Here is a 21,622-nt window from a genome sequence, read left to right as displayed (position 1 = left end):
AAAGAAATTGAAAGAAATTGTATTTGCAGAAAGAGAGGTTAAGATTTCAAGAGGGCAATATTTTTATTTTTCAGTCTATTTTTCTAGTGTCTGGAGAGTGAAATATTCTTTCAAATACTTTACTGTTTCTAGCATTCCTTCTTTGTTGTGCTTAGAGTCCATTCAAGTGGAACTTGCATAAAATTGATATTAAATACAAAACAAGTAAATCATAGTGAAAAGTAGCAGTGTTCTCTGAGGAGGATTCATTTGACCTTTTTAGTCTGCAGTGTCAAATTCAGATGTCAGTAACAATGCTCTAAATATATAAATTAAAAGGAGATCATTCCCATTCAACAGGTTACAGTTCTTACAGTATAAAAAAATTATGATCATATACTTTCCCTCTGTTTTAGGTGTGATTGAGGTAGAACACTAATTCTCCTGGAACACACATCCTCATGTTGTTCCACCTGGCTTGGCTGACATATTTAGTAGTATTTAAGATTTTGTGGTTTTTAATCTGTCACTGTATCAATGGCAATTTCCTGTATTTCCATGTTGCATTTCAGAAAAATAAGTAATGTTATGTTTACGACACAGTTAATAATTTTTCAAGTTCAATCTTTCAATTATACTTTCTGCTTCTGGGTTCCTATGATTGAAATTTTTTCACTCTTTAACTACACTATATATGCATGATTTGAGACAATGACACAGTCTTTCATCAGACTGAAGAAGAAACAAAGAGAAAAGACAGAGAAAAAGCAGTAGTATCTCCCCATATTTTTGCATACTGTGTGACATGTTTACCACAAATGTAGATATGCTGGTTTGTGCCTGTCCTGTTCCACTAGTTTTCTGTGGTCTCCAGTCAGACCGTTAATGATTTCCAAAACAGCCACCTCCTGTTCACTGTTCCTTATGACCTGCTCTTATTGTTGCTGTCAAAAAACCCCAGTCACTTTCCCAAATAAACTTGTGTTTTCTCACTTCCCTCATTGATTTTACCCTTGACTACAGCATGAGTTGGATTTGACTTTATATAGTGTACAGTATAAAAAAACACCCCTGTACTGTATATACAATGTATATAGTTTTTTTAAACTTATAGCTGAGAGTTGGCTGGCACTTTGGTGGCTACTTGGTGCTGTTTTGTATGGTTGTATGTCTTGGAATTTATTAACCATAATGCTGCAGCAGTGAGGCCAAAATCATGTTGCATACTTAACTATTTTACCTAGTTTCAGTAGCATTTTAGAGCAGCTTCCCTATTATTCTTGTGTGATCCAGTAGTAGTGGTGAAGGACTCGTGTAATCCTTGGGGCTGCAGGAACAAACTCTGTGTTGCATTGCCAAGGATCCCTGGAAGGGATTTGCAGGTGTTCCCTGTGTGTTGTCCTAAGAGGCACACAGAAATGAAAAAAGACTGAAAATTGAACACAGGATTTGTTGTTAAAGGATTACCTCACAATGCTTTTGAAATATTGATTAATTGATTTGAGAGATAGGATGTGTCAATATTACAAGTTTGTCTGTGTCATGGTTCATTATATAGAACAGGCTCTACTGGATATAATGAATACCATGCCTTTAAAAAAGCCATTTTCCCCCCTCTCTTAATAGAGTGCCCTTCAGAATAACCAGAGGTCATTTTTTTTAATATATAAAAATGTTAGAAATTACAGAACTTACAACACTAATTTGAATGGCTGTCTCATCATGGAGCAGTGGAGTTGCCAAAGTGCATGAACTAAGCAATATTAGTTCAGTCCAGCTAAGCTGCACACCCTGAATCTGATACCTGTCATCCATTTTTTTTTTCTGATGGATTAATCTTAAGTATAGTGGGTTCTCGTAGCACTTTGGGGTTTAAAGAAAGGACAAATGTATCTTTATGGCTAAATTTCGGCAGGTAGTTTCTGCTCCTTGTTTCCTCATCTTAGCTGATGCTCTGAAATAGCCAACAAAAAATGTTACTATGATGAAGAATATATTAAAATTTGTAAAACTGATTATATGTTAATTAAAAAAACCAAAACAACAACAAACAAAAAACAAACAAAAAACCCACAAACAACAAAACTAGAAGGTATTAACAGTTTGGGTTTTTTGGTATAAGGAATTTTCTTCCTTATATGTGAGCTTTTTAAAAACTTTCTACAGAACTAACTGCATCTTTCAAAATATCTCTACTAGAACAGAAAACTGAACATTGGGGTACACCTGCTGTATGTTCTTTTTATCCATTTATTGTCAAGCACCTCATTCAAGACCTACCACAAGAATAGCACTGTCATTTTTTGAAGACAGAGGCTTTTATTTGGACTGACTCAGTTGAATTGTTTCATAATATACATTAGTATTAATTTTAGATCATGTTATCACTCCATATTTCCATTAATGGAAATATTTATTAATTTCCATATACAGTGTACATTAACTCTATCTTGCCATGAAAAGCAAGAGGCCCTTCAGCCCCTACATATGAATAACAAATACAAATCTTGAGGGTTATGTCAGTAACTTACAAGATATACTGCCACAAATACAAACAATAAATATTTCTACTACTTCTGTTACTACCTTATAGTGTTACCTACCTATTTGATCTTCCACTTTTTTTCCCTTTTATGGTTTTGTCCTCTCTATAAGCTGTGTTAATTAAACCAGTTGCTATACTGTTAAACTAAATCATTAAGTCCCTGCTAGCTTCTCAGTATTTAGGAACTTTACTAAATCTTTGTCATGATTAACTTTGTTTGAACTCTAAATCATAACCAAACTTTCTCTCCTAATCATGGTTAAAAATCTAGCTGTAATTTTCTCCTCATTTCAGTGACATAATTATTTCTTTTTCCCTTTAATTATTTTTTTCCCTTTCCTTTTTTCTCAATGTTAGTAGAGCAAGAGGATAAATTAATTCTCAGTTGGGCACTCGCAGCAGTTTTCTGTAGGTCCAGGTCACTTAACTTCTCACAGCTCAGCAAGATCCACTGCCCAACTTGGTATTTTAGGAGGAGTGTCAACAGACTCTTCTTAAAAATAATGCAATATCACTGTCTGAATGACCAAGAACACAGAATTTGGGATCATAATTCTAAGCAAGGAAAGAACACATACTACTTTGAAATAGTGTTCTCCATTTTTCCAAGTTGTATACTTATTTTTATGACCTATGAGTTTCTTTGAACCTCAAGAATACAAAATGACATTGCAGTATCAAAGTGTTTTTTTTTTTACTTTCTGTCAAGAATTACAGCAAGGTGGCAATAAACCAGGGCAGATGCTCCCTGTTACCCTCTTACCTCCTGCCACCCCTTTTCCTTTTTATTGGAAAGATGATAGGGAAGATAATAGGGAAGGAAGAGAGACTTCAAGTTGGAAGGTTTTAAAGGGTTTACTAATGCTACTAATAAATAGAGAATATATATACAAAATACACAAAACCAATATTGAGTGCTCGATGTGGAGTTGGCGTCACTCCAGCAGCAGTAGCTGGGTTTGCGGAGCTGGCGGCTCCAGCAGGTGCAGCTCAGGCCCCCAGAAGTCATTGGTGGGACTTCACAGCAAACCAGAACCTGGTTGCAGGATGCAGGGCCTGAGGCCTGTAGACCACAGGCGGACAGGCAGGGTCCTCTCTAGATGCCGGCCATGGTCAAAGAGAGCTTGACCTTCGTGATCACCCTCTTATGTAGGGGGTATGATGATTATGGGATGGGATACTCAGTTGATCCTTAGTTGGTCAGTTCTAGTCACCTGTTCCATCCACCCCTCCTCAAACACGCCCCTCTCACAACAGAACGTGGGAAAACTTATCAGTCTTTCTTGGCTACCATAGTAATAAATCTAAACATGAGCTTCCTCAGCATTCCGTTGGTCTTCTTATCAGCACTGAGTACAGCATCCTAGGAAAAATATGCAGGCTAAAACTCAGAAAAGTACGGCCATCTAGAAGAACTTAGCTGAAAGAAAAATCACTAGAAGGGAAGTGGTCTTGTTTTTAACAAAACCAGGACACCTTTGCTATATTCTGTAATTGTCTATAACTGTGTGAGGCACCTTTTTAACTAGAATCTCTGAGAATTTTTTATGTAAATTTAGGAAAAAAAAAATTCCTCTGCCCCAACCCACTGCCCCAGAAAAACAAAAAAAACCCAACCCAAAACAACAAACAAACAGAAAAAAACCCAACCAAACAAACAGGGAAAATAATTAAAAGCTGAGGTCTCATTTCACCAACTTTACAGCCATGTCTGTAGACGTGGCTTGTAGTTGATACTTCACAGAACGGAAAACATTAACTGGGATTTTAATTTTCTTGGTACCTAAGTTTATGCAAACTGTTTTTCCAGATTCCAAACACTTCATATTGGCACACTGTGTTATGTTCATTAAGACATCACAGGCATTTGTGGGACCAAGTTTAGATGTTAGTGTTGAAATACGTACTCTTGCTCTTTCCAGGCTGACCACAATGTTCTGTAGTGTGGTAGGCCAAGACTTCACCACTGTAGACAACTGTTATAATTGATGGCAAAGAATGGTCTCCTTTGTGCTGAACCTGGACTGTAGTAAATTTTGGCCAGTTTACTCTAGTTAGAATGTTTAGGTCTTTTTCTATCACTTATTGTTATCAAAAGGGAGAGCTATGAAAAGATAGTAAACTGAAAGCTCTAGTATCCTGTAGTTGTAATGAAGTTTTGTAACTAAGAAAGGAAATTTTCCTCCAGGCTTTTCCTCCAAAAATTTCTAAATTATCACTGTATTTCTAAAGTGGTATATCAAATAACATGTAAGGAGCTTAAACACATTCTTCAGAGGTTTTCCTGAAAAAAAGAACATTCATCACTTTCTAATTTGCACAACGAAAACAATTTTGTTATCTTATAAATGCATCTATGGACAAACAAATCTAATAATGAGGGAAGAAGGCAAATCAGTTTCAAATACTTTTAGAAAACTGATTTTTATCAGATACTTTGACTGTGTCATGTCTTAAAATATGTCTCCTTAGATCAGAGGTGTCAAACTCATTTTCACTGGGGCCACATCAGCCTCGCAGTTGCCTTCAAAGGGCCATATGTAGGGGTAGTTACATTTATACAGTCCTGAAATTACATTCAGCCCTTTGAAGGCAAACGTGAGGCTGATGTGACCCCCGGTGAAAATGAGTTTGACACCCTGCCTTATATGTATTTGAAGTCCTGTCCTTTTGGTATGTGTTTAGTATTGTTTTTCAGAAGACCCCCTGCTTCTCAGTTTAAGTAAAGCTCAGAATTTTTTATTATTAGCATTAAAATAAAAGCAGTGTTCTGTTCACACTTCTCTTCTGGATGACTCCAGCAGGGGGATTGGACTAGATGATCTTTTGAGGTCGCTTCCAATCCCAAACATACTGTGATACTGTGACTCTGCTGCTGCTATCATACTAAGTAATTTTAATCTTTTTCTGGTTTAGGCAGAGTTTTGGAGAGGTCTCTCAGGAAGATTTAATATTTTTCTGGTAAATATGGACACGTTTCTGTGTTTGTATGCCTCAGGAAGTCATATTTATCCACACTGGGTTTTATGCTGATTTCTATTTCTGATGGCTATAGAATTATAGTATGTGAAAGGTATTGAGTTAGAGTTCTTTTCCAAAGAGTAAAAGTGCCTCCATTGCAGTGCTGTAACAAGACAACCTGGTGATATTCCATCCTCTTCTGCTCTGCAAACTTGCTGCTCTCGTTGGTATATTTTAGTGCTTGTTATTTACTCTTGCAATACTTCCAAAACCCTCTTGCTCTCCTACTATCTAGTTTACAGTAGCTGCAAACAAATCTGTGGGGGTTTTTTTCTTTCTTTCTTTCCTTCTTTTTTTTTTTTTTTTTTTTGGTACTTGTATTCAATTTTCACTAGAAGTTCACCACTATCATTCAGACTCTCAAGCACCTTTTTATATTGCCTTCTGCTTTTCCACTTTTTTAAAAAGAAGACAACAATTGAATTTTCTGTCATTTGGTTTGAAAGAAAGAGTTCTGTTACATTTTGAGTTACTTTCTGAAATTCTTCTCATTACAAAAAGAGACTGGGACTATACTTTGACATATATCTGCAAATACACATTAATTCCTCAAAAGCATAATTAATAAAAAATAAATGTACAATTATTTTCAAAAGAGCCAGTGATGATAGACCAGGAACAGCCACTCTTGGCTAGTCACAAATGGCAATTCTCACCTTCCCATGAAGTCCTGCCTTACATGGTATTTAGCACTGAATTGTGGCCACAGTGTTCTTGAAGAAAGTGGTACTATTTGAGGGCATGTAGAGAGAGGTTTTAATCTAGTGTACCTAATTAAAAATATTTGAACTTTGAAAAAATTGAGTGCTAGCCCTGAAGTAACATTGGTAGATATGAAGTGCAGCTGAGATGACACAGAAAGGTATCAAACATCGCACCAACACAGTGGCAGTCCAGGCACCTCTTGTTTGTGAAACAGGCTGGGACCAAGTACAAACCTCAGACCTCCTTCCCCTCACTCTCGCCTTGGAATATGTGCTGCTTGTGAGGGTGCAACATGTACCGCTTGTGCTTTTTGGGGTGATCCCCATCTTAGAGCCCTGATGCAGGGCTGGGGGAGACCCCTCTTCAGACTCTCAAGCACCTTTTTATATTGCCTTCTGCTTTTCCACTTTTTTCTGATGGTCCTCAGTCCCTGCTCTCTTGTTTTGTTCCTTCCATGCATCACAAACTACAAAAATAAAACATCTATAGGGGAAGAAAAGGTACTAATAAGAGTATTCTTATTTTTATTCTTTCAGTCATTTTTGTTTAATTCCCATAGTATTTTTCTCCTTAAAATGAAAGATGTCAAGACAGAGTCCCTCGCTTGCTTTGCTCTGACATTGCAGCAAAAGCTATAACCAGGTTTTATGCTGCTCTGAGTATTAGACCTGTGAGATGATTTCTCCCTCTTCTGTCCACATCAATCAGTAGAAGGTGTGTGGAAGCAGGAGCTTCTTTTTGCTCAAGGTGACTTCAGAGGAGGCACAGGCAATGGATGAGCCAAATTTTCAGAAGCCTCTGTGGAAAAGGTTGCAGAATATGGAAATCTAGATGAATTCCTGTCATTCTACTCCTTGCTTTTGTTTTTGTTTGGTGTTTAAGCTGCTACTACCGTTTCTGTGAATTTTCCTTTTTTAGGGCCCGCTCTGCTTAGCACCAGCGGGTAGAGCTGAATGCAGAGGGGTTTTCCCAATACAGGGTAAAACTGCAGGAGTGCAGGAAGCTGACTGTATCCCATTTGAAGCATCAAAATCAGTTGTTACACGGGATACAGCAAGGATACTCAAAACACTTCAGGCATTCTGGAAAATTACTTAGTATTCCTTTGTAGTAAACTAGGGGCTGAGGAGGAAGGAAGAGGTGGACTGTGAAAAGCTCCCCAATCAACTAAGGAAGCTGTCAGCAGCAATATAGTAACTCTCTATGCCTAAACAGTGAAGCCATTAGGTGCTGCAGGAATGTCATTGATGTCTGCTGTTTTTGAAAGATTTGTTTATCCTGTTTTCTGGTTGGGGAAGTCGTGGGTGCTGGTGGAATTCTAGTGTTAGAAATGTTAGCTGATGCTTATTTCATTCTTTTTACCTCCCTTAAACTCTATTACAGACCTTTGTGGGAAGATTTGTGAAACCCTCAGAGAGCAGATGTGATGTTTGGGGCAAAAGTGTTGTGGCTGCATAAATCAGTTGGTGGTTGCCTGTTGCCCAGTGGAAAGAAAAAGCCGTGCAATACACAACCTGTTGTAAACTGCTCCAGTGGAGGCTGTGAGAGCGTTATTTTTTAGTGTTTTGGTCTGGATTTATGGGTTTTGCAGAAGCAAATAGGTGTTTGTTTACTCATGAGAGACATGTTGCTTCTAATGATACCTTTACCAAGACTATTTATATATTTGTGTGTGAGTGAACAGAGCTATAGACAACAATGAAATAGTATTGAAACTGAATGTTGAGCATGGTAAAGTGTGAGAGCTCTCATTGTGTCTTCGCAGATCATTGTAGGTTGGACAGTAAATACAGACATCAACAAAAATGTCTGGTGCTTCAAAGGGGAACTGTGCGAGGCCTCTCTGTAGGGTACTTGTGATGAGTTCTTAGATCACTGAAATTTATCCATTTGCTTGGCTTTACAAGAGAGAAAGCTGTTATCACTTGTTTTAGCCAGGGTAACAACATGAGGCGAAAACTGCATTTAGTGTTACCTTGTCGGTGTGATGTTCTTTGTTTCTGAATGTGCTCTGTTCAGTTTTGAGCAGCTTTAAACCAGTGGGAATTTCAGTCTCACAGCTGATTGTCTTCAGGTGACACAATACTTGAAATAAGTACAAAGAACACTTCACATACCCTGAGGGGAAAATTACAGTTTTCCAGTTTAATGGAATTAAAGAAGAGCTACCGAATAGTAAAATTTCATCTGATAAATGACACACTGAAGAAGAGTCTTAAGTCTTAACACACAAGTTTTTAATTCATTGATATGAGTAAATAAAGTGTTCCATCCTACATGCAATGATGAAATCTTTCCTTTTGGATACAGGGAAACAAAACAGGGCTGTCAGCCTGTTTGTCATGGATGCGCCTCACACCTGCCATCTCTTGTCCATAGCGCAGGGCCCTGCCCAAATTACAGTGCTAAACATTAGAAATGCCATATCTGTTTTCTTCAGGAAACTATTAGGAACACAGGAAAACCTGTATAAAATGCGTATTACTACAGACAGCTACTGGAATTTTAAACAAACTTCCCTTGTAAAAAACAAAAGATAATCAGCCCAACAGGACCATTTTAAGAAACTGTTTATTTCCCAATACAAATAAATTTCAAAAATTAGCATTTAGAAACAAGGATGTTTGCAGAATGTATGGTGGCTGTAAGAAATTATTTTACTGTGTAACTAGTATGTTTGTTGCTCCAGTTTCCTATGTTGTATCAAATTGGATTTTGTCTAGGAACAGATAGAGAGCACAGAACAAGTTTGAGCTACATTAGTTAGAGTGAAAGGCTGCTGTAGCTTATCAGGAGTTTATGTTTCACAATTTTCGTTTGACAGATTGATTTGTAATTGAAGGTGCTCTTCTATCTGTTATTGGACCTTCAGGTCCTCTACTGATACCTGTTTGCCTATCCAATAGAACTACAGGGTTTTTTTTTTAAATGAATCAGACTTTCTAAGAAATACAGTTTTCTTGGGCTCAGTGAAAAGATAGCTTTTTAAATAAAATAATTCAATATGGTGTATTTCATGAGATTTGTTTGTAGAATCTGTTTGAAATATCTCTTTATCTCTTCTATTTAATTTTTTTCTGGATATTATTAAAGTGACAAATATTTATTTTAAAATTCAGATTGGTTGCTTTATTTAGTCCTGCCAGGCAAGAATTCATCTATTCTTTCTCAGTTTGTGGAATCTTTTTCAGAGGTTTTTTTTTAAATCTTCAGTTTTCATCTGTTACTCTGGGAGTCATGATTACAAATTACATGAATTTATAATATTACACAAATTTATAATATTAGTCTTGAACTGTAAATAGCTATGCATATGGCTATCTGTGTTATCACGAAAAACTCCTTTGAAGGCTGTGAGGATATTTCTGCCAGTAAAGGTAAGTACATTTGTGATTACTTGCATGAAGATAACAGTTGTACAGAGATATGTACTCAATTTTGTGCAACTGGGATACCTCGTTTGATATTGATTAAATTGTTCACAGAGCCAGAGGTGTAATTACAGCTATAGGAAAACTATGCAGCAAATGAAATCTCTTTACATGAGGATACCAAAAAAAAACGGAACAAGAAGAAATTCTGATTTTAGAATTCGTAGAATAAGTAGGCCATTGATTTCTTTCACCTTAATCTCATGGAAGATCTCTTGGCTTTAGTTAAATGTAAGCTAGTTGTCTGAGTTGCAAGAAATTTGGTGAAATTTAGAGCTCTGGAAAATATTAGTTTCCTTGGCCTTAAAATTTGTATGTTAATAAATAAGTCTTCACAGGGCTGGTGGTTGAAGGACTAGTGCCCTGAGTGCTAGCACTTTCACAGGTACCTGATTATTTTATCTTTAGTAAGGAAAACACAGAATTGTTCATATAATTTTTGATGAAATGATGCCTTTTTGATTTCAGAAGATTTTAAATGTTTTCTTTTCAATACTAATAATGCTAATAATTTAGAAGTTTAAGAAAATATTTTTGTATCTAGATACCAGGTGGACTTCTGCTGAATGTATTTTTTTTGTCCTTTTTTTTTGTAGTCTTGTTAAACATGGGGATGTGTGCTTAGATGTGGATGAATGTCCATGTTTGTGGAAAGGAAAGGAGTATTTTCCAGGTGACAAAGTCATTTCTTCCTGTCATACATGGTAAGCGGAGATCTATTTAGGTGATTATTTAATTTTAGTTGTTTATTTATGGATCGATTTGTTCCTTCATGTTTCTTAATCATAAATTTCATACCAGATTCTGGTAAATTATTTACCCTAATTTTGTATTTACATTTGTTCAAAGAGCTACCAGAATGACTTTCTTTTTTTTAGGGTTTGTTGTTTCAGGGGGCTTTTACCTAACAAAATAACAGCGATTTGGGATTTTTTTTTTGTTTTTTTTTTTAAGAGCTTGATTTAGAAAAATATTTTTTAGTCAAGGTGATCTACATTAACATTCCTTGGCCAGTGTTCCTAAAGTGCAGGTAAAATCTTTCTAACATTACACCTGAGTGGCATATGTTAAAGCTTCCTTCTTATTCATTTTCCCATTTAGCATTGAATCTGAGCAGTCTGACGACTCAAAACATAACCCTGTGGCCATAAGTATATGCCAATGATAAATTAAGGAGAGTACTGAGCTTAGTAACAGATGAATTGGTTGCTGATTTTGCTTGTGTGGATAACTGATGAATCAGTTGGCTTTCAAAGGAAGTGTTCCAATAGACAAGAGTTGATAGGATCACTCAAATACATGGAGAAACCTATTTCTTTTACTATCCAGTGTTGTAAATGCAATGCATACCCCATACCTCTACAAAATTTCCTTGGGCACTCTCAGTAGAACATGGTGGACTACTATTTCCATGAGCTTCACAAGAGCTAAGATGTGAAAGTACACCACGTTTGCATGATCTGGAATAAACTTGTTTCACGATGGTCCCTGCCTGTTTTCTTCTCTGACCACTGTTGGATGTTGCAAGCTGGCACTGAGCAGCACTAATTAGTTAGTCTTACCAGAGCCTCAGAAAAATCAGCCGTATTGTCAAGTATCAAGACACTGTGGTAGTGGTGTAGCCTTCAGCTTCTCAGCAGAGCAGTTCCTTCCTTTTGTCCCCTTCTTTTAGCTTACCAGGAACATTTAACTGGTGTCACCTGGTAAACTACTGCTCCTGGCCTGCACAGCTCAGGACAGCCTGGTATGGTGAAGGCTGGTCCGGTCAGCACTAGTCACTGCCTTGTCTGGATGTCGTTGCCCCCTCCAGCCTCGTGCTGACTGCCTACCTCTGCCTCTCGTCAGGTCCTCACTATCTGCTCTAGAAGATATTTGTAGCCCTTTGGTCGACTGGTGAAGCGACTTACAAGCCATCTCCACTGGGCAGGCAGGTAAAGCGACCCGGGTTATTCACCCCTTCATTTCCAAAGGCCTCTCCAATTGGACCTGGTGTGGGATTGCTTGCATCAGAAAGAACTGTTATATCCCATTTAATCTGTACGAGACTTCACCAAAGGCAGCAGCAGTACAGGCAGAAAGACACTGAATATTTAGGCTTTTTTTTTTTTTTTTTTTCTGAGGCCAGGCCCATTAATTAATGTACAAATACTTAAGATTGTCATGGCTTTTCTAGTCTTCCATGTCCAGAAATGAAGACAGATTAAGTGATAATGGTGATAATGGCTTTTTGGCAATCAGTTGTCCACTGAAAGATGGGAAGTCTGCAACAAGCCCTGCTTTATGCAAAGTGTTGACAGTCCTTGAGATTGTGATGTGTCTATGTAGGGGTATATTTGATATGTTGAGGAAAGGTGTAATTTTGCTTATACAAAGCATGAGAATGCTTCTGTGCAAACAAACCCACTTAGGCACTCACAACAGTTATTATAATAACTATAGTGATATTTAGTGCACAGAAATAGTGTGCATTGATACTAAATATCATCCTATTAATGCCTGATGTATTAACAACATGACTATTAATCTGACTTGTCTATTGAACAGTAAAATGACAAATAATTTCTTTAATTGGCAAAACTACCAGTGGACTGCCAGGAACTTTCAGCCCAAGCTCTGGGTTCTGACTCTACTGGGGTTCTGGGTTTCCCAAGTTTGGTTTTCAGTGCAACTGCCTGAAATTGTTATCATGTGCTAGCAAGATTAAATACAAAAGGTTATAACAGTAACTGAAGGTATCAGAGCAGCATTTTGGCACTGTGTTGAGCAAGCTAAGCTGAGTGGTGTAGTTAGCTCTGCTGGTTTGCTGTCATGTGTTGAGACCATGGAGCAAATGCTGGTTAGTCTCTGTGAATTGCTGAATTGGGTCTTTGGTGTTCTTAAATCGTGCTTGGAAATACTTTTTTAAAAAACTAGTTCAAGTTTGGAAGATGCTAGTAGCTCTGCTTTTCCAGCCAGGGCTCTCCAGATTAGGGATGTCAAACTCATTCTCACTGGGGGCCACAGAAATGTAGCTACTCCTGCATTTGTACAGTCCTAAAATTACATTCAGCCCTTTGAAGGCAACCATGAGGCTGATGTGTCTGCTCATGAAAATGAGTTTGACGGCCCTGATCTAGATTCTGTAACTGAATGTTAGTTTACTTAGTATGAAACGAGATGGGTGCAGAGGACTTTGAAGACATTGTGTGCCTCTCAAGCCCTTCCTTCTGGCTGTAAATGTGCTAAAACTCCTGAGAAAGTATGCAAAGGATCTCCCTGCTCTTTACATGTTAGGAAATGCTTCTGCATGAGCCTGGATGTGGAGGACAACTTGAATAGGCCAAGAGAAAAACTAAAACCTGATGTCTCACAGAGGGCACGAGAAGCAGCCCTTATTCTTTCAGTTCAAATATATTTTTCTTCTGTTTACCTCTCTCTCCATCAACTTGATTAGGTTTCTCCCTTAGGTACGGCTCTGGGGTGACTGGAGTTAGCTGGACAAGTCCTACTGCCATCTGCTTGTGCTTTGATACAGCAAACACTTCTCACGTGTTGTACTTTGAACTTATTTTAGCCATGTGCTTAATGTATTTATATATGTAGTTATACAAAACACAAACTGTTGGGCAAGTCAGTGATGGGATAAGGGGAGTCTTGGAAAATGACTGCAGGTTCCTGCAAGTTACACAATAAGGCAACGGAAGGAAGCATTGGAGCTGCCTAGATTTTCTAGATAATTGCTGCTTTTTTTCGAAAACTGTGGTGTTCTGACTCTGTCATATATGATAGAAATGTGAACAGAAAAGGAAAAGTTATACTGACAAAAAACTTCATATTGCTTGGTGCTTCAGCATATGAGATGCCAAACGTCAGTGATTTATAAAATATTCCTGTAAGCCAGATTAATACTTCACTTGTAAAATATGAAGCATTCATTTAATCAGGAAATTCAGAATTCAATATTTTTGAAAATAAACTTAGATATGTGCCAAAATTATATCACATACTATATTTAGTTTAACCTGTATTTATAAAATATACCTGCAGTGAAGCTATACCAGCACACCAGCTCTGCTGGTTTTGAGGGAAGTTTAAGTGTACAGGTGATTTAGAAACAAAAATAACATTCTAAAAATGACTTGTGGATACAGGAAATGAAATTCTAGAAATTATTTATAAATCTTATGTCATTTCCAAAGATGTTTTTTAGATTGTAAGAGGGTAATGCAGAAAGAGACATAGTATCTAGTGCTACAAATCTTTGCTGTTAGGCAGTTACAAAGCAAAGGTAATTTAGGAAGGTCTGGACAGTCGTTTAGTGTGTGTGATAAAAACATGTTGATGCTTAAGGTGGCCATAGACAGAAATTGAACTATTCTAAAAGCGTCAAAACTATTAGTCTAGGGTTTGGGGATTATAATACCTAGGCATCTGAAAAAAAGCCCAACAATCCAAACCGCGGTACTTTTAAGGTACCAAAACAGCGCTACTGAAATTTTACCTTTGTAGTTCAGTGAAATTCTCATTCAGGCAGAGAGTGAATCAAGACTGTAGTAATAGGACACGTTGCTTGTTGACTCTAAGATTCAGCTTATATAGAAACAAATTTTTTGTGAGAAGCTGAAAAAGCAAACTTTAGCCTTGTGGCACATTATTGTTGTGAGTTACTAGAGAATAAATTGTGGCATTTTGTTGTTTCAACAAAAGAAATGCCCATTCGGTGTCTGAATATTTTAGAACCTATAAATTCTAAGAGGAGGAAACACAGGCTGTATGAGTTCAATACGTTCAACATTTTTTTTCTTCCAGAGAATCAATTTATATATGATGCTTTTAGTTAACATTTGAAAATGCTTCTCTCCACAGTCATCATTCTTGCATGGCTTTTGGTTTTTTCTTTTCAGTGCAATAATTGTAAGCATTTGTCTGTGGTTACAGTTGATATTACCATTATTGGTCATACATTTTTCAGTGTTTGCCAGCATGGATCATTTCAATGCACCTTCCATCCTTGCCCATCGATGTGTACTGCATATGGGGATCGGCATTACAGAACATTTGATGGACTAACGTTTGACTTTGTTGGAACTTGCAAGGTTTACCTGGTTAAGGTGAGACTTTTTTGTAAAGCTTCTTCAAAACTGGATTTAAAAACTACCTGTTAAAAACTACCCTTCTACTTATTTCCCATCTGTCATTTTATTGAGCCCTACATACTATTTTTTAAGCTTTGAATAATACATAACATAATAATTATATGCTCAGATTTCTGCTAATTGAACTGTGTAACCATATACATATTTATATTAATATAATTAAACCGTTCCATCTCTTTTTTTCTTTAGGGTACTTCTTCAACCACTTTTTCTGTTATTATAGAGAATATTAACTGCTTTAATACTGGAGTCATTTGCAGAAAAAACATTTTCATTAATGTTGGAAAATCTTTTTTAATATTTGATGATGAAACTGGAAATCCAGTAAGTTTCAGTCTCTAATGCTGATCAAAAGGTAGCATATGTTCTTTTCTGGGTGTTTTTCCTTTTGTTAGCAAAAACTTACTGTGCCACTTAAGTTGCAGAGGTATAAATATCTTTACAATGAATGCTGCTCGCAGCTGGATTGGTCAGTGGAAACCTTAAACAAAATCTTGCCTATATTTCACAAAAATGTTAGATGTAAGTTTAGACTTATTAGATATAAGTTTAGACTTAGTTCCTATTTATGTTCTTAGGAGAAGAGTTTAGTCTGGTCTGGAATGTATAGGAGGAATATTCCTAAGCAGTTGTAAAAAATAAACTGCAGTCCCTGGTATATACTCCAAAACCTGAATTTCATTTTTGTCTTGGCCAAACAGCAAACTCTATTGCTGTAAGTATTTAGTATTTTTAGTAATTCTAGAGTAAATAGTACTATTTATGGTTTATAGACTATTGTACAAGGGAAGTCACGACACTCTGTGTGAGGTATTGTATAATTAAACCAGACATCTTAGTCCGTGGTACAAATAATTTGGAATCTGATTGCTATTGTATGGAGAGAATAATGCTTTATGTAAATAAGATGTCAATCTCTGGACATATTTAGATAATTCCTTATTTCAAGAAGATGCTCCATGCCTCTTTATACCTATTCACATTCAAAAAAAGCACGTGGCTAAGACCTTTTGAATGCAATGATGTATAACTAAGTGAAAATCGTAACCAGGAACCTTAAGACTTTTTTTTTACCTCCCAGATGAACCATTAACATTTTAATCTTCACTCCAGTTGCTGTTACCCATCCTGTAAATTTGACATAAAATCAACTTTTATAATAGGAAAATCGTAGAAATAGAACACAGTTCACAATCAAAATCCAGACCACTTTTGTTTAAGTGTTTATCCCTGTATGGCCTTCTGTCAGTTTTTGGACATCTGTTTGAGAACTGTGTCATTCATTTTATTTGGGTGTTTCATTTCCTGTCAGGTGAACATTTTGTGAAGACATCACATACATTATAAACTTCTTTGTTTTATTTTGAACAGAGCTTATCTAGTTACATAGACGATCTGAAAAAAATACAGTTGTGGAAAGCTGGATTTTTCACTGTTGTTAATTTTCCTGATGAGCATGTTACCATTCTTTGGGATCAGAGAACAACAGTTCATGTACAGATGGGTCATCAGTGGCAGGTAAGTGGAAGTCAATGCTCATATTGCCATTTATTTGAGGTACTTATGTAAGTTTTACTAAAAAAAGACACGTTATCATAGTTCAGAGAATAGATGGTGTTTCAGAAATCATGCAGGAACTCCATGGCAGAGTCAAGGAAAGAATCATTTAACTACCTTGTAAATTAAAATATCCATTCTCGTTTCTTTTTTTTTTTTTTTTTCCCCCAGTCACTATTTACTGTCTAACTTCTGTAACAACAGAAACAACTGTCTTTGAGGCAATATTCTCCCCAGTACTCACTCCTTATATGACTGAAGCAGGTGTTATTTTGCTAATGCATAAAAATGCACATAACAAGCAAACAAGTGACTCCTCTGAACAACAGACCAGCTTCCTTCTCAAAGGCTTGGAGATACTTCATTTGAAAGGAAACAGTATTGATGTTAGCAAAATAAAATATTTCCCATAGCTTGATTTTCACAAAGAGCTGAACTGTTTTGGCTTAAATTTAGCTGAAAAGGATAAAATCCTGACAAATTTATTATTAAGCAACTAAAGACAGTAACTTAACAAGCGAGTTTTGGAAACGGTCCTGGCTGGTAGTGTTTTGTGTCATGTGAAAGTATGTTTATATTTAGATAGATATATATAAAATATATGTCTTTTTTCACAGGGTAAATTGACTGGATTATGTGGAAATTTTGATTTGAAGACAGTAAATGAATTGAGGACTCCAGATAATTTTGAATTAACAAACTCACAAGAGTTTGGAAACAGCTGGACAGCTGTAGAGGTACATAGTAAAAATAATGTGTTTGCTGGTAGATTTTTGGCTGCTACTTCTTATAGTTATCTAGAATGAAATAAGAATTTAATTCCTGGAAGTATCAATCAGATGGGAATGCAAATCGAAATATCAGTGGTTCTTGCAAATATGGTAATCCATTAAGGAAAAGAAAATAATCACCTTTTTTTCTACACAGAGCTATAGTGTGTAGAAAAATGCTGTGCAATATTATAAATCTACAAGTCTTATTAAAGATGCTTAAACAGTGAAGTAGTTATTTTTTATGTATTGGAAGAGCTGTGAGTTCACTTTAGACTATGTTGTCAGTTTAGCTGATCTTTCATAACTGGGAAATATTTAACTGTGAAATCATAGCAATGGAAAGAAAAAATATTCTTTCCATATGCTGTAAAGTTAAAAATTGAACTTTTTATATGTCATGTGTCTAGTGGTGTTCATAGAAATGTTCCTTCCTAGTAGCTAGAGCAAAAAAATCTGATTTCTGTCACTTTTAATGCATGTCTTCCGAGTGAACTTTGTTATTTATGTAAGTTACACTATTCAGGTACAAGGACTGCAGATTGGGACTGCATGGCGGCTCTTTCTGGAGCTCTATGTGCATATGTGGTTTTCTGCTGCTTTCAGACAAATGAAACATTTCTTCAGATTGTGTAATTTTCCTTTTCTGCAGATTATAATCTCCTTTTAATTCTGTATCTTAGTCTGGCTTAAGTTTCATAAACGATGCATTTGTTTTGTGTTTTACGTGTCCAAAAAAAATCAAATCACGAACAAAAATAAACAAAACTGTTTTGCAAGTTTAAACACAAAGTGGTTATGAAACAAGTTTCTCACCTTGATTTTACTTTCTGATTAAGTGTGTTGACAGCTCTGACATTCGAAATCCATGCAGTTTGAATCCCCTCAGAGAGCCATTTGCCAAGAAGGAATGTGGAATACTATTGAGTGAAGCATTTGAAGCTTGCCATCCAGTGGTAAGTTGTGGTCACGTATAGAAAGATAAGAAAGTGAACATATCACTAGAGAGAAACTTTACTGTTCAACTTGCATCACTTTAAATCTTCGTCTTGTCTTCCATAATGTAACAATTTTGACTGCTATAGCAGAAGAGAACATGAAGCAAGTCTAACTCCTACCTATTTTGATTTTAAAATGTGAATGTTTAACTGGACCTGTTATAAGGACTATCTACACTTAGCTGACCTAGACAGTAAGCCACTTTGGCACCAGTTTAACATTCTACGTTATGGCTACTCCTACAAGTCACCTTTGTAATTAATGCAGAAAAAATTAAACCAAATTTGTGTTATCTTTTTTTTTTTCATTGCAAGCAGTATTTGCATGAGCATAACCACTCGCTTTATTTTGCTTGAACGTATTACATAGCATGCACATTTTTCAGGCATATTTAAGTAAATTGTCAGTTTCTTCTAGGCAGTATCAGATGTGAAGAACTCATTCCTGGAAAAAAAATGCACACATTTCCTCACTCAGGCAGCTTCCTAAGGAAATGAGCCATACAACATCTTCTGGTAGTCAGTAGGCTCAGGTTCAGTTGGAGAATGAGGGGAGACTGATTTCCAGTGCCAGGTCTCATATGGAAAATTACATGTGCCAAGATGTTTAGGTATTGAGACTGCGTGCATAGCTTCGAGAGTGTAGGTGTCAGAATGGTTCTTAGGGAGAAAGTATGGAAGTCAACCAGGAACCTTGCAGGGCAGGTTTGTATGTTATTTTGGAAGAAAGGGGAAGCTAATGTTAAAGTTGTATTAATGTAATGTCGGTTTATTCCACTGTATAACATAGGTAGCAACTAAGTTCCTCATAAGTGTGTAAGTATTACTCAAGTGTAAATCCCTGTAAAATGTAATCCATGTAAATCCATGCAAATTCGCATTGACAGTTTTCCTTGACATTTTGTCACTTAAGACTTCAAAATAATTTAAGGGAAACATCACAAATTTGCCTTTGAAATTGTTTAATAATATGAAGAGAATGAACCACTCTCACATGAATAGTTTTGCTTCTACTTTATTATTTCTTACATTTTCTGTATATCTAACTTTCTTAACACTTCTTAGAATTATAGATGTGTGATCAATTTAGAGAGAGTTTGTCGTATTCCATAGGATTTTTTGTAGATTATTGTGATTTAAATATTAGAAAACCATACAAAACACAAGCTCACATCAACATGTTAGCATGCCTATTTTTAATGGGTCATTGATTTAATTATGTTACTAAGTACAGTACAAGATTTTATGATGTATTCTAATAAACTGTTTTTCTTGTGTTTCAGGAAACATGGAAATTATTTAATACTTTGAAGCCTTATATATTAGTTTTTGAAATAATCATGGTTTTGTATTGAGTTGATTGTTGGCAGTGTCTATATGAATATTTTTGATAAGTGATCCTTACATTTCCAGATTGACGTCACCTGGTTTTACTCAAACTGCTTGACAGATACGTGTGGTTGTAACCAAGGAGGTGACTGTGAGTGTTTCTGTACAAGTGTATCTGCATATGCGCATCAGTGCTGCCAGCATGGAGTTGCTGTAGACTGGAGGTCCCCTAGAGTGTGTCGTAAGTTTACTTCACTGGCGTTGCCAGTGGCTGCTGCTGTCCGCATTCATGAGACCGAGACCTGAAAAATCAAAATTAAGTTGCCTGGGGCCATGAATTGAATCACTAAGCCACAGTGATATAGGATGAGTGGCTGCCTCTCGTTGTCCTCCATGTTAATTTTGGTGTAGGTAGAGTATGTGCTTCTTTCCATATTTGTGGGCCCTGCTCTTCTATTTTTAATTCCTTGTCCTATGATGTGAAAGGAAAAGTCGTAGAAGTCTGTATTAGGATATGGCATGCATCCCTCAAACCAAAGTTGCAAAGTTAACAGCTCAAGTAATTCCATCTTCAGGAGGACATCAGTTTTTACCAGGGTTTAGAAAACATTAATAGCTGCCTTACTGCTGCCCCCAGAGTAAGTGTGAAATATAAGGTTCTCCTGAAGAAAACCAAGTATGCTTTTAAGCAGAACATTGTCATTACCTTAATATCCCTATTCAACATTGCTTAGATGCTGTGAAGAAATCTGAGGCCTTTTTCTGTGGCACTTAGTGCAAATACCTAACAGGAGACAGTCATTTCCCCAAGATGTGATTAAAAAGTGTGAGATAGAAAGAATGGAAGGAAGCAAGCATTTTTCTAGCTTCGCAGTTGCACAGAAAGTATGCAGCTTGCTCGAAGTCACACAGAAAATGGCCATAGAGTGAGAGGGTTACTCCTCATTTTTGATGGAAATGGTACATGCACTTTAATGTGAGCATGGAAAGACAGCAAAGCTTAGTCTTAACCACTAGAGGTCACAAAAAGACAGCTGTAGATATCTAAGCTTGATATTTCCTGCTAGAAAACACTATTTTATTTAAATCAGTGGATTAGTATTTTATTCAAAACAGTGAAGTAAATATTTGGTAATGATTTTTTTTAATAAATGTTTGTGTATGATGTTAGTTGGCCAAGCATTTGACATACCCTTCAATCTTAAAGAGTAATAGAAAACCTGTTTATGTGCAGAATACTTGCAAATGCATTTCTTTTCTTTTTATTTTTTTTAGCTTATGATTGTGAATATTTCAACAAAGGTAAGTCCTAAAAGAGCTGATAAAATGACAATAGAATCTTTGGTTTCTTTATGTAAGTCTTAGTACTTTGTGTAAAAATAATTGTGTTAATGAAAACAGTTATGAATGATAAATTATTGAAATAGCCAAGATTCAGTTTGACTGGTTTATTTTGCTTTTTGAAAGACTTTTAATTTTATAATCTTTTTTATTCCTGGGCTTTTGCCAATAATATGTATTTAATTCATTTCCTACGCATTTATGGATCACGATTAAACAATAGTACTAGTGGCACTACTTGCTTAAGGCATCCTGCCATTCAAAACTGATACCCAGTGGCTCTGTTAAACTGATCATGATCTCTTGTGCAGCCTCCAGAGGGAGTTAGCTATTAAGTTATTTTGCCATTTTGTGCCCAAATGGGGAGTAACTCTCCATTTAGGTATGTCTGACATAGCTTTAAGTTCCTGAGTGACAAGCATTGCTGTTGCATTAGAATGGCTCTGAGAGAGAGGTGCAGAACTTGTACAAGGTGTGAGAGTAAACCGTGAATCTGCACTGGTTGCTGTACTGCTGTGTTAGCAGTGGAATCTGCATTCAGACTATTTTATAGCTATATTGTGAGTGTCTGCATAGTTAACTGTGGCATACATAAAAGCACCGCAAGCCAGCCTGATGTGAGGAGCAGTAGGACTTCTGCTATTTATTCTATAACTCTTTTTATCAAGCTCGTATGGAAGCCTGTCTATCCAGATGGCTTGTGATATTTTGGTCTTCTGTTAGACACCATATACCAACCTCTCACCCCCAGAAAGATCTTGAAGAGGGACTGAGTTTAAATTAGAAGAGACTTGTGCAATGTGCCAGTCCC

The 21,622-nt window shown here is 36.5% G+C and overlaps 1 protein-coding gene across 1 annotated transcript in view; it reads left to right on the top strand.

The window, feature by feature from the left end:
* The window catches only part of OTOG (otogelin), a gene marked incomplete at its 5' end in the record, with an annotated part of 107,658 nt that overhangs the window by 41,432 nt on the left and 44,604 nt on the right, over positions 1 to 21,622 (top strand). The window contains 8 exons of the mRNA XM_082059239.1: positions 10,278 to 10,385; positions 14,633 to 14,771; positions 15,006 to 15,140; positions 16,188 to 16,334; positions 16,991 to 17,110; positions 17,983 to 18,099; positions 19,555 to 19,711; positions 20,746 to 20,772. Of these exons, the coding sequence (XP_081915365.1) occupies positions 10,278 to 10,385; positions 14,633 to 14,771; positions 15,006 to 15,140; positions 16,188 to 16,334; positions 16,991 to 17,110; positions 17,983 to 18,099; positions 19,555 to 19,711; positions 20,746 to 20,772 (950 nt within the window). The remainder of the gene's footprint in view (positions 1 to 10,277; positions 10,386 to 14,632; positions 14,772 to 15,005; positions 15,141 to 16,187; positions 16,335 to 16,990; positions 17,111 to 17,982; positions 18,100 to 19,554; positions 19,712 to 20,745; positions 20,773 to 21,622) is intronic.

Source organism: Streptopelia decaocto (assembly GCF_964273445.1).
Source record: "Streptopelia decaocto genome assembly, chromosome: 7".
Lineage (NCBI taxonomy): Eukaryota > Metazoa > Chordata > Aves > Columbiformes > Columbidae > Streptopelia > Streptopelia decaocto.
The sequence above is the reverse complement of the archived record's forward strand: the minus strand, read 5'-3'. Positions and strand labels throughout refer to the sequence as shown.